At 40.7% G+C, this 16,339-nt stretch overlaps 3 protein-coding genes across 4 annotated transcripts; all 3 read right to left on the reverse strand.

The window, feature by feature from the left end:
- Positions 1 to 1,451: 1,451 nt before the first annotated feature.
- Positions 1,452 to 6,014, reverse strand: LOC124202671 (cytochrome b5-like). 2 transcript variants are annotated; one of them, XM_046599023.1, is made up of 3 exons: positions 5,415 to 6,014; positions 5,278 to 5,352; positions 1,452 to 4,768 (listed from the first exon to the last, which is right to left on the reverse strand). In XM_046599023.1, exon 3 carries the CDS (start codon positions 3,765 to 3,767, stop codon positions 2,796 to 2,798), a length of 972 nt encoding a protein of 323 aa, XP_046454979.1. In that variant the 5' UTR covers positions 3,768 to 4,768; positions 5,278 to 5,352; positions 5,415 to 6,014; the 3' UTR covers positions 1,452 to 2,795. The 2 variants fall into 2 exon arrangements, with proteins under 2 accessions (XP_046454979.1, XP_046454980.1); XM_046599024.1 differs by having other exon boundaries at positions 4,197 to 4,768.
- A 1,705-nt stretch (positions 6,015 to 7,719) lies between these two features.
- On the reverse strand, positions 7,720 to 9,138 carry LOC124202670 (translation initiation factor IF-2-like). The gene is made up of 3 exons (XM_046599022.1): positions 9,035 to 9,138; positions 8,626 to 8,911; positions 7,720 to 8,552 (listed from the first exon to the last, which is right to left on the reverse strand). Exons 1-3 carry the CDS (start codon positions 9,041 to 9,043, stop codon positions 7,804 to 7,806), a joined length of 1,044 nt encoding a protein of 347 aa, XP_046454978.1. The 5' UTR covers positions 9,044 to 9,138; the 3' UTR covers positions 7,720 to 7,803.
- A 461-nt stretch (positions 9,139 to 9,599) lies between these two features.
- Positions 9,600 to 11,066, reverse strand: LOC124202669 (hepatitis A virus cellular receptor 1-like). Its single transcript, XM_046599021.1, has 2 exons — positions 10,961 to 11,066; positions 9,600 to 10,887 (listed from the first exon to the last, which is right to left on the reverse strand). The coding sequence occupies exons 1-2, from the start codon at positions 10,976 to 10,978 to the stop codon at positions 9,826 to 9,828; spliced, it is 1,080 nt and encodes a 359-aa protein (XP_046454977.1). The 5' UTR covers positions 10,979 to 11,066; the 3' UTR covers positions 9,600 to 9,825.
- Positions 11,067 to 16,339: the final 5,273 nt, after the last annotated feature.

Genomic DNA, 16,339 nt, shown 5'->3' on the forward strand with positions numbered 1-16,339 from the left:
GATCGACATCCAAAACAAAAGTAGCAGCTGCTGTGATGGTGGAAGAATCTCAATCGCCGCTGGAGAAGGTGCCTAAAGAGAGAATTCCTCCAGTGGATAGTTACCTAGTGCAAGTGTTGGAAGAAATGTTGACTCAAGGACTGGAGAAGAGGCCGGCCAATCCAGTGCGGAAGAGAGGCCGACCGAGGAAACGACCGTTGCCCCCCGACCAACAACAATCCGAACCGCCGACCGAACTAGTGAAATCCTCTGTGACCGAATTACTGGCAACTCCGCTGGATAGGATAGAAGATATTGTCGACGAGCGGATCCTTCCGGAAGATAGCGACCACTGCATGTTTAGCGATGACGACCTCGTCTACCCTCCTTATCCCTGGACCAACGACAGCCGGAGAGACGATCCATCTTCTGTGGGAGATCTGATTCCGCCGGAAGTGTTCCACGATCTGGATAGCCATTCCGGAAGCCGATCTTCATCCGTCTACGAAACAGCCTCGGAAATTGGTAGCACCAGCACCAGCACTGGGACGTGCGATTCGCGACGGAAAGCCTGGCGGAGTGGAGGCAACAACCTCCGCCGGAAGCGGCGCTGTAACATGACTGGCTGGCCGCGTTCCAAGAAGCGTAGACCCCTGCCGCTGAACATCATCCGCATGGACGACGATCTGAATTTGTCCGGCAATTTGAGCTGCAACGACGACGATGACGATGATGATGAAGGGCCGCCCAACATCATGCTGAGTCCCATCCGGGAGGAGTCGACCTTGTTGGTGGACGGAAGCAGTCCCAACCCGTCTCAGCCGCAGCCCAGCCCGAGATCATCCACATCCGGGGCTAATAATAAAAGTTTTGTCAGCAAACCGTTCCAGTTCCAGCGCAAGACTTTGCGCTTCGTTGGCAAACGCATCCTCCGTCCAGCCGCCCAACGGCAAGCCCCGCAGCGGTTGGAATATTGGCCCTGCTTCCCCACGGAATCGTCGTCCAGCGGCCGTCGTCGGAAGCGGAAAACATGATGACAAAAATTTGTTGGGACAATGAAACCGATACATCTTTTTAATTTTTATTTTTCGAGAGCTAGTCACCAACCAACCACATGATGGAAAACAGGGAAAGCGGCATCATTCAACAACAGCAACAACAAATTCTCTCATGTCTATTATATTTGTGCGTCTGATTTTTTTTTGAAATTTTGAATGTTCCATGCGGTTCCACGACGATTCTGACTATTTTACGTTTTTTCCGACTGAAGAATAAGACACAGAGGGGGGTGTACACATTACTTTTTTTATTAATTATCTACCTCATGTTTTTCGGTTTGTCTTACAATTCCGGCCGAGAGACTTTTATTTTAATTTTTGACTGTCTCGCTCATCCCACACACGCGTTACGATACCACTATTCAAATTTTTTAAAATTAAATTTCTTTTTTTAATTTGTTAATTTTTTTTTAAAATTCAGTTTGACCCTACCCGAATGTGTGCACTTGTCTTATGTTTTGTGTGTTGTTGCCCGTAAAAAAGACAATGAATAAAATTCAACCGATTTTTTCATATTGGGTTTATTGTTAATTGAAATATTTGATTGTGGCTTACGCAAGTAAACAAAAGCAAAAAAAAAACAAAAACAAAATTTCGCGGGGACGTGAGATTTTTGATATTGCCATTGACTGGCCAAACGACGACAGAGCTCTACATCGCAATGAACTGATTGAAAATGGATCAAATTGATGGCTGTGATTGGCGTAAAATGACGGAGATCGTGACGCAACTGAAACTTTTGAATATTCGTAATTTCACTTGTGTTCGACTCTCGCTAGATGGCGAAAACCACATTATTTACATTGATTGACCTGGGGGTACTTGGTGTGCTTTGGGCAATAACAAAAAAATTAATAGTAAAAGAATTAAGAATCCCCAGAGTTCTTCTCCAAAACTTGTGATTCATTCAAGTATGGGCGATTCTGCAAAATGAACATTTTCAATGCATAGGCGGTAAAGCGCGTCAAATTGAAATATTTCGCCATCCTCCCGTCAATTCATATTGGCAGTCAGGATGTAACCGCCTATTTCATCGGCCAGTGAAACAGGGTTGAATGGTTCAAAAGACGAATTAATTTTTAATTAAGCAAACCTCTACAGCATTCGGTTGAATAACGTTGAATAAATATTACTCAGTAATGTTCAGTTAATGAATAACGATTTATTCATAGCAGGATTTCTACAGTCTACACCATTTCATGTAAATGGTGAAAGCAATCCTGGATGTCTACCGAGAATGCTGTAACTCTAAATTTAAATGAATAATACCACTTAAAGAATAATATCACTCGTACAAAACCAACGGTGAAAGTCGCGCAATTAGAACCAACGGAACGGTTACATGTGCTTGACTAGAACGATTGAATTTCACATCAGATTCTGCAGCACAAAATCTGTAAAAATGCTCATTAAAAAAATGTGACGCTTTTAAATTAATGTTTTCATGCAGATCAGGAACACTTAAAATTACGCCATCCAAGCCCAGTCTCTTAATACATTCTGTTGTCTTCCGCGCCCAAGAAAGATCATTTCTCAACTCGATTTTTATACATTCACCTACTTTTTCCATTTCATACGATGGGGGGTTTATTGTAACTAAATTATGGTGGGTTTATTGTAACCAAATTATCAGAGATGGGTGACTGACAGCTCCTTTGATTTCAGTTCCTTTCGGGCGGTTTATTTCGGTACTTCCGGTCTCCCTCTTCCCGTTTTCTTCTTTCTCTCCGGTCTTGTGTCTTCAACTCAAATTTCCCGCTAGTAAAATACCAAGCGATTGGCCAGATTGGCCAGAGTTAAATCCAGTTCTTCGTCTTTCATCTTATAAAATTCCTTGACGCTCACATTTTTTTCAATGATTTCGAAAAAGTATTCCTCTTGCCCGTAAATGTCGGCGAATGATCTGCCCACGTAGAAGAAAAAAATGGCGAGCCATAAGGAGAGTATCCTATCTAAAGGAATGTCGGTTGCCAAAGCATCAGATAAATCAGTGACTGATGTGATCCAGATCACAACTAGAAGCCACTTGACTATGGGAATGATCAAGTTCATATTTTTTTTGTAGGTAAATGTAAATTTGTTTTGGAATGTTTCGCATTCGCGAGAGAATTCCTTTGCGGAACCACAACCCACCAAAAGTGCAATTTCACGATCGACATCAAGCTCGTTACATCTGACATTTTCATTCAATACATTTCCAGTCAAATAATTCGTTTCCAAGATAAGCTGTCGGTAGGTTTTGCCCATACAGGCCTCGTACAGATCGGCTGGAATTGCCAAATAAATCTTCAACATGACATAACCTTTTATGGCGAGCAGCTTTTGCTGCATTTGTCGGAACGAATCCAATGGGGAACTTTGTGTTAAAATTTGGATGTATAGTGCATTCGGGTTTGGGATCGGGGATTTCGAGTGGTTGTACGACATCCCCAAAGGCACAAGTGAGACTATAAAAGGCAGCCAGCCTGCCGAATTAAAGCCTGGACTCAAAAAGTGGAGAGTGTTAAACAGTGCTATGGTAGCAGGATTCTTTGGTACAAGTTGTGCGAGTAGCAGGCTGACGCCAGTTGGTAGGATGGCCAGCAAGAAGGAAACGGTTATAAGACAACATGTGTCTTTGACATGCGATCTTTTACTGTTCTGGTTGTCGTTTGATTCACACAGAGACATTTTTGTAGTTAATTTGTTCTGCAGTGAGAAAGAGATAGTACGTCGGAACATGAAAGTCATATCTACTTATAACTTCATCGGATGACAGTGTTAATCAGCAGAGCGAAAAGCCAACGATTTAGTAAAAATTTCGTGCTCATAAACTGTTAATCTTGAAATTGTTTAGATAAATTTGGATTATGGATCATTTAACGCGTATTATTCAAAAGAAATTTATTATAAACTGTAATTCATTTCATTTGTATTGTCGATTTAAAAATATTGAAGTTCTTAGTTCTCGGGTCTAGTTCCGTGACGGTGGCGCCATTTCGCTGATGCGTGTATCCGTTACATAATAACACAGTCTACCTGTCCCGACCTGTCCACAGAAGAAAGTTAAATATGCGAATATTTTTTTTAATTAATGTCCAACCAACCCACCCGCCCTTCATGAGGCTTTAAAATTCTAGTGACCTCACCCAAAAAAGAAATAAAATATGATAACTAGAGTAATTTTAACCAAATAATCGTTTAATCATGGCAAAGGATTGGATTAACAAAATTATCACAGTTGGGGTTAGTAAATAAATTAGCAACAAAATCTCAGAATGTCATAATACACTATAGGATTCAATCGACAAGAAATGTTTCTCTTATTTCCTAAGATTTTGTGGGTCCGGAAGCCGGAAGAGTATATTTCATGGTCATTTACGGGAGCGCAGGTACATCCGCTCCTTTTCGGGCAAGATTCCGACCAGGAATTCGTCGACCTGCTCGATGGCGTCGATGGAGTGGCCGACGGAGCGGAAGGCGGAAGTGGCGTCGCGTCCGGCCTGTTCCATCATGACTTCCATTCCGCCCGGATGTCCGTCGACCAGTTTGGTGACGTTGTAAACTTTGTCGTTGAGGACGATCCAGCAGTCGTCGGGTCGGTCGTGCCACGAAACCTGTTGCAGCGAATATTCCGGCAGGTGGGCCAAACTGGCCAATTCCGTCTGCCATTGCTCCTGTTGCTGCTGCTGCTGGAGGCGGGTCAGCGCTGTTGCGGCCAGTCGGAACGTACTGCTGGCCAACGAGAGCATCTACAATTTCAGTCAAAGTACAAAACAACATCATTAGTTAGATATTATTACATCCAGCGGCAGATTCCAATTGCGCCATTTCTTATCAAGGTTAACCATCGTCTCACAAGGCCACTTCTCGCGCATGTACACTACTGCATCTTGGGTTTCGCCAAAACAAGGAAAGCAAGTTTGTGTTTTCGTTCAGACGTTTGGCTAACGCATCAATATTTACTGTGTTTATCGTGCCGCTCGATTCCATATCCCAAGCAACTACGTCAGAAAACAAAAGGATACAACGCGGGTACCATGGGACGACGAATTATCAACTCAGGTACGTACAAGCTTTAAATAGTAGGGCTTCCTAGAACTATATACTACGGAAGCCTTTCAAACAAATTCTCAAGTCGCTGCAAAAAATTACAAAGTTTCTCTTTGACTGCTATTACATTTAACTTTTCTTTGCCAAATTTAACTTTCTTCTTTTTTTGCGCGGTTTATTCAAATATTTAAAATGTGAATGTTTATACCTGTTGACTCAGTGAACTGGTCGTCAAGGCAGATTTCAGCGAGGCCATGTCGATTTCGGCACCAGTCGTTTCCATCTAATTAAATTCAAGTCGTTAATTAAGATAGCGGGGAATTTCGGAGTCGAATTAGATCTCACCATTTTCACCAAAAAAAGACTTTTCAAATTAACTAATGGCACACCGGTTATATTGATACAACGACGTCCTTCGGGAAACCGAAACTGTGTTGTGTGGTTTAACTGGGTTATGTCGTCGCAAACTTGCTTACCGATTACAAAACTGTAATTTGCTTTTAAAAAGACAAGAGAAAAGAAGAACGTGTTGTTGGCTGCTTGTTTGTCAACGGACAAAGTGGCTCAAGTTTTTTTACAAATCCCCAAGCCGGGCAGGCCCGTATTTATAGTAACGGGCGATTGGGAGACCTCTGGCGTTGAGCTCTTGGTACATACGTATACATTTTATTCCAAAAAGAAAAAAAATATAGCAAAATTAAATACGTCGAAATAAAAAAAAACCCACAGGAAATCTATTTTGGCTAACAGCTTTAAATGTATAAGATTTCCGCGCTATATTATATATACCCTAGCGGTTTTCTTCTATATACTCCGCGCTCACAGACGACGAGTTGATGGCGTTGTATCACATTCTGAGGAAACACTTAAAATTGAGGTCAATGTTGTCTTGGGGGATGAACAAATCTGAGAAAGTCGCGTAAGAGAGAGTCTGCGATGATTGCGTAACCACATTTCAAATGTGCGACGTTCTTTTTTTACCAATGTTTTGCTTCCGGCAGGTTTCTTCAGTTCATCGTGTTATTGTTGTTTGGATGATGGCGACGTGGCCTCCTAGCTCGAAAACAGCGAAATTTCCAGAAGAAAAATCTACGCCGATTTGAATCGTGAAAAACAACCGGGAAACGGAGATGCGATTCAAAAACATCAAATCTGATTGGGTAATCCATCGGGAAAGCAGACGGTGGCATGTTGGGTCGTCCGTCATCCCATTGGTCGGTAGGTCGGGGCTCGTGCGAGGGCTCGCGGTAAGTCCCGCCCCTTTAAAAACAAATCCCGAAAGTTGCAACATGTGCGGGAAAATACGAATGGCGCCACCGGCGGCGGCCATCCCCCCTAAAAAGGTCAAGAAGAAGCAATCACGTTCAAACTAGTTCTTCTTCTAGTGTTTGTAGTTGTTGCGCAGATTCTGCTGACGTCGTATCTAATTTCTTATTCCTCAGAATGAAGGCTCGTATTTTTTAAAAATAATTCCAGAATTAACTGGTACGTTGTCCAAATAACAGATCACGGTGCATGACCGTTCAGCCTTCACGACCCCACGCTGTTCTCCTAATAATCGGCAAACAAACCGAGTTGATTCATGATTTTTAAGTGCACACTGGTATGATAATCGGGAGCTAATATCTAATCAGAGGTTAAATTGTAAAGTGGACCACATCATCCGGTGTACATGTTAAACCAATAAAATCGAAAGGGCTCGATCTTTTATTAAATTCTGACAGAATCAGCGGGAAAAAAAGTGTTTGAGAATTTTTAAATTTTGCCAAACAAACTTCACGGTTTCTTGGTAGTAATCCCGGAATATGAATGCATATGTCCTTTTGAAATTCTTCCGATTCTTTCGAAGGTTTCTGGCCGCGTTCCATCGCGGCAACAAATAAGGACCAACACACCGAAATGCTAGCTGCTGATGGCTGCTGCCTGTCCTTTTTCTGCGGGATACGCAACACGTGACTGACCGTTCACGAGCTTATAACACTATCTGTGTGGACAAGGTCAATCCGAGAGATGCTCGTCTGCGTCTGTCAATATCAAAGAGAACTTTTTCCGAGATAAGACCATTTGGCGTCTTTTTCATTTCTCGCTTTGATGGAAGCCAAGAGTGCTGTCGTCTATAAGCTATTAATGTGTTTGATGAACTGACTTGATCCTTTTAGCCAGCTGCCACGTGACCGTTGTTTTGACGTAAGCAAATAGAAGAAGAAGCGGCGCGATATCGGATATTAGGGCGTTCACCGGATGCTCGAGGTTCGTATAGTTGTCTGGCCTCTGCTGTGTGTGTCCTTTTTTTATTTCCTTAGTTTTTCTTTGATCGACAAAAGTCGCTCAAATTACTCGGAAATCTGGCGCTAAGTGGATTCCCTCCGCCCCTTGTATGTAGACACCGCGCGCCGGATTACAGCTGTGTCTGGACAATCTAGTATATATTTATTATCCGGCGCTTTTGAACAACCCTTTTTTTTCGGGTGATGGTAAACCCCATAGAAAAAATGTAAACTTATTCCCCTCTTCCGTCTAATTGAATTTAATCGTGACCATTTTCTTTGGCTTCCAACTTTTATGTAATTGTTGAATTCGCACGCCGCCAGATGGCAACTGCAAAGCAGACGAAATTTAGCAGAACATTCGAATAATTCGCACGTTTTTGTTGGAGTGAAAAGAAATTTTCCTCGAGTTGTATTTCAAAAGCACATGATTTATGTACACTCAAACTGATGAAAAGTCGATATTTTTACTTTCCGTAGGCAGATCCTGGGGCGAAATTAGATGGATCTGTTGGGCTGTTGAAATTGGAAGGTACTGGAAGCACGACCGCCTGGGCTGCACTGTAGGACGATGGAGTGGCCACCGGTACAGGCACGGGCAAAGGACCAGCGGGGAAAGATGGAACTGAATCAAAATTGCTGGACCCTTCTTGTCCTGAAAATCCACCTGATTGGAATGAGCTGTATGCAGATGGGTTGGTCAACGGGAATGGCACTGAAGAAAATGGGGCAGCTGGGTACGAGGAAGCTGGTGCTGGTGCAGAATAACTTGGATCAGGGAGAGATGGTGCCGGGTAAGAAGGTGCTGAGTAAGAAGGTGCTGGAGCAGGTGCTGAGTAAGAAGGCTCCCGATAGGCTGGAGCAGAATAAGCTGGTGGTGAATACACTGGAGCTGCGTAGACAGGAGCAGGTGGATAGTAAACTGGTGCTGGGTAAGCTGGTGCATAAGTGTCGTACTCTTCAACAGGTTTCTGCTTCTTGCTCTTCATATGTTCTTTAATTGTGTCTTTGAATTCTTGGATTTTTTCTTTCTTCATGGCAGCGGTGCTCTTGACCATCTCCTTCATGTTTTTCAAGCCCTCCTTCTGCCTGTTCATCGAGTCCTTGATGCCTTTCTCCATGTTGTCCATGCCTCCCTTGATGCCTTTCTCCACATTGTCCATGCCTCCCTTGATGCCCTTCTGGAACTTTCCGGCTAACTTTGTCCATTTAGATTCTTGATAATGATATCAAATTAAGTTTAGAATAGGTGTTAAACTTTGGTAAATTTATGAAATGTTAATATTTACCTTCTTCTTCCTCAGGGTATTCGTAGGCAGTTGGGTAAACCGGAACGGGGTAGGCGACAGGAGCCGCGTATCCGGAAGCCGGTGGGGCTCCGTATCCAGCCGACTGAGGTGGATCTCCGTAGCCGGCAGATGCGGAAAAATCGGTAGCTGGAGCGATGGCGTAACCTTGAGCCGGCAAAGCATATCCTTGTCGTTGTTGAGCAACTACAGCGACTGGTTGAAATCTCTTCATCGGGTGTTCGTACGCCAGCGAAGCTGACACCATTAAGGCACCAATCCATACAATCTGTAAGTTGTTAACAAAATGGTAAAATTATTGCCAATGAAAAAAAATTAAATCTTAACTTTAACTTTAACTATTTTAAAACCAATTCAATTTGTTGTTTTTAGAAAAGATCCAAGAACTTACCGCGATCATGGTTGAAGTTGGTTTGACAGATGAGCCCGACTCTGAGACGGGGTCTTATATAGGCCCCAAATTTCTTCTCCTGGAACAAACGTGTGAACTCGCAGTTCAGCTCAGGTCGGGCAGAATGGTGTCACCCGTTATAAAATAGGTATTCATTTTTCTTCGTTTTCACCTTTCACTCGGATAGTTCAGTTAAGGCTTTCTCCCCCCAACCCCCCCTTTAAACTTTCTCCACCAAAAATTTGAAAAGGGACCCCCTCTCACTTGAAACTCACAAATAAAAATCAGGTCAAATTCAATGGTCAAGGATATCGCACGTAGGATAGTGAGACATAGATGAATTAGTTTAGAAGAAGAATAGGGGGGGGGGGAAAGGAACTTTCGCCAAAAACCGCCGGCCTCATTTCGACTCCCTTTTTCTGACCATCTTCCCGGAAACCTTAGAGGGGGGAAAAAGGGCAAAACTCACCAAAGTGAATCCTCTTTTTTTCTTCTTCTTCTATAAAATACAATTTAGTTATCGCCATTTTTTTTAAATTAAGATTTGATAGATATTTGATGGAAATAAGGATGTAGAAAATTGTTTTGTATTTTACGTTAAAGTTGCACGAAAATTTCGTCGAGGCGAGGACTTTTTAAATGCAATGCGCATAAATTATCCAACATGGGGAGAAAAAGGCATTTCTAGTAGCTAAACATGTTATAGCAAAGCAAACACATAATCAAAAACCGGATGCAAATTTCTCAAGATGTCAGTTATTACAGTGATAGGGAAACAAAAAAATTAATAATTAGCGACGGAGAAAACTGATGTAACTAGGAGGGAAAAGATTCATCAAGAGTTTGATTCCGGAAAGCGGAATCGTATCCGTTGGGAGGGACTCGCTGTTGGTGCCGGACTCTAAAGACCTTTCCGGTGGAGGTGTTGTTGAAGGGGGAGCTACAGTTGTTGTTGGCGGGGCTACAGTTGTTGTTGGCGGGGCTACAGTAGTTGTTGGCGGGGCTACGGTTGTTGTTGGCGGAGCTACGGTTGTTGTTGGCGGGGCTACAGTTGTTGTTGGCGGGGCTACAGTAGTTGTTGGCGGAGCTACGGTTGTTGTTGGGGGAACTACGGTTGTTGTTGGCGGGACTGCAGTAGTTGTAGGAGGAACCAAAGTTGTTGTTGGTGGGACTGCAGTAGTTGTTGGCGGAACTGCGGTAGTTGTAGGTGGAACTACAGTAGTTGTAGAAGGGGTTGCAGTTGTTAATGGAATTGCTGTTGTCGCAGGTGTGGTTGTAGTTGTTGCCGGGCGGGTGCTGTTGTTGGTAGTTGAATTACAGCAGAAAATGGTGGTCCAAAAAGGAAGCGTTGGCAATTGTGGGACTGGGTTCTGCGGGAATAAGAAGCCCAGAGGGTTGGTCCACCAATTCATCCAGTCCGTGGCTGAAGACGATCCTTGGTTGTTGGTAGGTGATCCAGCAGCGTTCAAGCTGAAGGAAGGAAAAAGCAAACGATTCTGACGAGAGTTACGCTGGTTGCCGAAAAATGGCCAGCTCGTGTTGGAACAAGGCAAACAAAGTGGCGGAATCGCCGTTGCTGGATTGAATCCGCCAAAAGTAGGGAATCTGGAAGGCAACCAACGCTGCTGTTGCTGTTGTTGCGGCTGGAATGGGACAATCGCTTGGGCCGGATGATAACCGTACGGGTAGTTGTGTTGTCCGCTCACTCTCAGAAATCCCGGCAAGTTGACATCAAACTGGCTCTGGTGGTTGTTGTTCAGAGGGCCGGAAGCCGCATTCCGATACAAGCTATGGTGAGGATCTGAGACCGGAGCCGCTTGACATACTGACGCTACGGCAATCGCCGCCATTAACTATAGAAATGTCAAAATTTATTTCAACTCGAAATTCTAATAATTTTTGATTTGAAAAATTTTAGGAACTTACTGCGAGGAGAACTGCCATGTTCTTGCACGGGGAAGTGAGCAGGTGGAAATGACGACCTTGAATGCTGGATGCTGGGACTATTTATACTGCGGAGCTTGTGGGTTTTTCCATTGCGGACGATTCCAGCAGCCACACCCCTTATCGAAAAATGAAACAAATTCAAACAGGTCATTGACAGGTCAGTTTGTAGGGGTCAAAAACCTATCCGGCTCCAACCTTTCCGTCCGCCCTCTAATCCTACATGTCATTTCAAATGTCCAACTCCCACCTGCAACACAGCAGGAGGATGTCTAGTATTTAGTAAATCACCGCACCATATTGAATAGCACCCGGTAGATTTGTGGTCATATTTTTCCGTCCCGTTTTAATTTGAACTGGTTTCAACAGGTTTCATCCTTCGCCAAGGTTTTTCCTGTCTTCCAAATTCATGCGCATTTGGCGCCACGAAATTTCTGCACGCGCCAACTTGTCGGATGTGTCCTCGTCCGCTCCGGAGATTCCCATCAAAGAGTGCGCTATTCACAGGTATGAATTTATTTGATGACCTTTAAACGGACAAACGAAAAGAAAAATATTTCAGAATAGGAATGTGGGTCAAGGTTAGTGGCGGCGAATTTTATATGGTTCGAATTTGTTTTTTCAATAATTTTAGTAAGTCAATTGTGTCTTTTTTTTAATTTCTTTTCTCTGGAAAAACGATTTGATATCCTCCCTCCATGTCCGTTTTTGGGTTCCTGGAAATCAGGTAGAGGTCATCTTTTTTAAGCCGAAAAATTCACGTGCACCTGATACATTTTTTTTTCACTTCAATTTGATTCTTGTGTCTGGATTTTTACAAGACGTTGTATTGACAGAACTGTAAAGGATTAATTTTTGACGTTAAAGCCATTTTTAAGGATGTTCTCTTGTGTAAGCAATTGATTTGTTCAAAGAGCTTTTTAAATTCCCATGCGAAGTAATGAACTCGATTGAACATTGTAACTTTTTTAATTTTGCGGAAGTGATTTATTCACAATTTAAGTTAATCAGTCGTCACTAGTCGTATGATAGCGTTCTAAAATTTATGTTCTGAGTTTTATCTCAGTTAATTCAGTTAGTATCGTAGCTTGTTCATCTCACTATTGATGCAGGTGTATGTGAGCAGCAATCGTGATTGAACAAGCAAGTCCAATAACTTTGGACGCTGAATGAATCTAAATTTTAATCCTTAAAGTAATTGTAGTTAACGAATTGTCTGTGCGATCAGCACCTGTTAACTATTGGTTACTTTTTATATTGTAAATTAATTTAAGTATTTCGTTACACATGACGTTGATGTATGCTGTTCATTAAAAATATTTACATCTTCGATAACAAACCTCCCCAACCCCAAGTAAAAATTGATTTTTTGAAGGGTGCGCTTTGACAAAGGTTACTGAAAGCCTAAGAACTCCGTAGAAGTTTTCTTTTATTCGATTTTTTATGATTTTTATATTGCAATCTAATTATTTAAAAAACCTCCCGTGAGTTCAAATTGGTTTATTTGGAATACCCGGTACAACATTACCAGTAACAACACCATGGCGAAAAACCCTCACACACTTGTTCGACAGGATTAATTGTGCAACTATTTCTTGAGGCGCTAAAGAGTCGTTATTTCTGAAACATCCAAAAAGAAAATTTGTATTTTAATCAATGAACTGTGCCCTTAATCTCGTTGGCTGCTAGATTAACCACCATTAAAGTTTTTGCCATAGATACGTACTGACGTAATATCACGTAATGCTTGACGAATTATGCCATCATCATCGGCATAACTGAAAAGAAGTGTATTTAAATCAGTTTAGGAATCGAACAAAACTGCGATCACAGTTTCTGGCTTTGTCCGTAACGAATGGTTTTTTTAATTCTTAAATTATTTGTCTCTTTGCCATTCACTATTATGATGTAAGAACTTCGAAGTGAATGCAAGACCTATGGTCTATCAATCAGGTACTCAATTTCGACATTTAATTCGAGAACAATCGTACGAATCTTCTAGATTACCAATAATAGAGTTAGATGGTTAAACAGAAGTGTATCTAGTCTTTATTACGATAAGAGAAATTAATCAAACGATTAAAAAGTTGCATTACGCTGACGTAGAGTGTGTCTTCATATTACTCAATTGGAAAATATTTCATGTGCTGAATGACATTTGAAACGCAAAAGCCTAAAAACTGAGCACGTGAGCACGTGAGTCAATTTTTTTGCTTCAATTCGATTTTTGTGTGGATTTTTACAAAACGTTGTAGGGAAAATGTTGATTTTTTACATTAAAGTTAATTTTAAGAATGTTCTCTTGTTAATAAAATTGGTTTGCTTTAAGAGCTGTTATAATTCACGTTTGAAGAATCGAACGCAGTTGATCATTTTAACTTTCACTAAATTGCGGAAGTGACACAATCATATTTAAGGTGACTTCGTCGTCACTTTCGTTTAATGACGATTTATTATTTATGTTCTGAGGTTTACATTATTTAATTCAGATGGTGCCATTGTTTTTTCAGTCGAGGTTTTGTTTTGTTCTTCCCTCTTCCACCTCTGTGGTAAAAGTAAAAACAAGAACACCAATGACTGAATCAACAAGCCCGTAATCGCTTGATTAAAATTAAAATTAAGGGAGTCTAAATTATAATCCTCATCTGACTAGTAGCTAATGAATCTTCTAATCGATCGGCACCTGTAGTCTAGTCGTTACTTTACATGTGGTGAAAGAACTGTGGTGTCATGCTACACAGCACGCTGATGTATGTTGTTCATTTAAAATATTTACATTATCCATAAAAAAACCTTTCCAACTTCAAGTGAGAATTGATTGCGCTTTATCAAAAGGTGTACTGATAGCCCAAGAACCCTGTAAAAGTTTTCTGTAATTCGATTCTGGGTTTTACAAGGCGTTGTATATGAACAGAATGTAAATTTTCATTTTTGACGTTAAAGCCATTTTTAAGGATGTTATCTTGTTTAAGCAATTGATTTTTTTAAAGGGCTGTTATAATTCACGTGCGAAGTACCGAACGCGGTTGAATATTTTAATTTTCAATAATTTGCGGAAGTGATTTATTCAAATTTTAAGTGAATTAGTCGTCACTAGTCGTTTGATGGCGTCATATAATTTATGTTCTGAGCTCTGACTCAATTAACCAAGATAGTTACGATACGTGTTCGGATCGCGAGCGATTCCGCTTTTGGAACACTTCGATCAAGATTGAACAAGCAAACTTGTAGATCTTTGACACGTTGAATGAATCTAAATTATAATCATGAAGATTGTAGTATTTAACGAATCGTCTGCGCGATCAGTACCTGGTAACTAATGGCGACTTTTATATTGTAAATCAATTGAAGTATTTTGCTTCACAGGGCGTTGATGTATGCTGATCATTAAAAAATATTTAAATCTTCGATAAAAAAACCTCCCCAACTCCAAGTAAAAATTGATTTTTGCGTTTTGACAAAAAGTTACTGATAGCCCAAGAACCCCGTAGAAGTTTTCTTTTATTCGATTTTAGGATTTTTATATTGCAATCTAATTATTTAAAAAACCTCCCGTGATTTCAAATTGGTTTATTTGGAATACCCGTTCCAACATTACCAGTAACAACACCATGGCGAAAAACCCTCACTCACTTGTTCGACAGGATTAATTGTGCAACTATTTCTTGAGGCGCTAAAGAGTCGTTATTTCTGAAACATCAAATTTTAATCAATGAACTATGACTTAATCTCGTTGGCTGCTAAATTAACCACCACTAAAATGTTTGCCAGAGATGCGTACATAACACCCAATGTTGGAAGAATTATGCCATCACCGTCTGCATCACTGATTAAAGTAGTGAATTTAAATAAGTTTAGGAATGGCAACGGTACAGCGCTCATGGTTTCTGAAGTGTGGATTCTTTTTGATTCTGGTATTTTTGTCTTGTTTGCCATTCTCTTTTATGTCGTAAGAACTTCGAAGTGAATGCAAGGCAGGTACTCTTGTGCGACGTTTAATTCAAGACCAATTGTACGAACCTTTAACAAATACTAGTATAGAGTTAGATGGTTAAACAGAAGTTTATCTAGTCTTTATTGCGATAAGAGTAATTAATCAAACGATTAAAAAGTTGCATTATACGCTGACGTAGAGTGTGTGGCTTCATATAACTCAATTGGAAAATATTTCATGTGCTGAATGACATTTGAAACGCAAAAGCCTAAACACTCGCGTGCACCTGAGTCAATTTTTTCGATTCAATTGGATTCTTGTGTGGATTTTTACAAGACGTTGTAGGGACAAAAGATAAATGTTGATTTTGGACTTGAAAGTTAATTTTAAGGATGTTCACTTGTGAAAGCAATTGATTTGTTTAAAGAGCTGTTATGATTCAAGTGGTAAGAACCGAATGCGGTTGAACATTTTAACTTTTGTAATGTTGCGGAAGTGATTTATTCTTATTATTAGTGAATAATTCGTCACTTTCCGTTTGATGTCAACTCAATTTATATTTTCAGAAATTTATCTCAGTTAATTTAGAAGGTAGCAATGTTTATATGGTACAGCCAATGCTAAGCTAATATCTTCCTCTACCCAGGAAGATGAAGCAAGATCATTAGTAAATTAGCTTACTAAATAGTCTTATTTAGTAAGGGTTATTTTACTAATCGGTCAACCATATACACCGCTAAATTTTAGTTAAAATTAAGGGAATCTAAATTATAATCTTCATCTGAAGAGTAGCCAACGAATCTTCGAAGCGATCGGCACCTGTAGGCTAGTCGTTACTTTACATATTGATAAAGAACTGGCGTGTCACGCTACACAGCACGCTGATATATGTTGTTCATTAAAAATATTAACATTTTCGATAAAAAAAACCTTTCCAACCCCAAGTAACAATTGATTTTTTAAAGAGCGCGCCTTAACAAAAGGTTTACTGATGCCCAAGAACCCCATAAAAGTTTTCTTTTATTCGATTTTTAGGATTTTTATATTGCAATCTAATTATTCAAAAACACCTCCCGTGAGTTCAAATGGTTTTATTTGAAATACCCGTTCTAACATTATCAGTAACACCATGGCGAGAAACCGTCAGTCACACACTTTTTCGATCAGTATAAATCGCGCAATAATTTTTTGAGGCGCTAAAGAGCCGTTATTTCTTAAACATAAAAAAAGAATCTGTGCATTTTAAACAATGAACTGTGCACTTACTTTCGAATGCTGCTAGATTAAATGCCATAAAAATTGTTAACCAGAGTTCTGTAGTGCCACGTACTACTGAAAGATCCATGCAGGCACCAACTGCATCACTCAAGTAAGAAGTATATTTAAATTTTTGTTTTTCATTAAAATTTTTTTGCACGAGTCTATAG

The sequence above is a fragment of the Daphnia pulex genome, chromosome 9 (genome assembly GCF_021134715.1).
Source record: "Daphnia pulex isolate KAP4 chromosome 9, ASM2113471v1".
NCBI classification, from domain to species: Eukaryota; Metazoa; Arthropoda; class Branchiopoda; order Diplostraca; family Daphniidae; genus Daphnia; species Daphnia pulex.

Excerpts from the sequence above, each read along its gene's own strand:
- LOC124202670 (XM_046599022.1), bottom strand. Across the intron at positions 8,553-8,625 it reads ATACCCTGAGGAAGAAGAAG|AATCTAAATGGACAAAGTTA; the intron begins GTAAATATTAAC and ends ATCATTATCAAG.
- LOC124202671 (XM_046599023.1), bottom strand. The coding sequence starts at position 3,767 with ATGACTTTCATGTTCCGACGTACTATCTCTTTCTCACTGCAGAACAAA.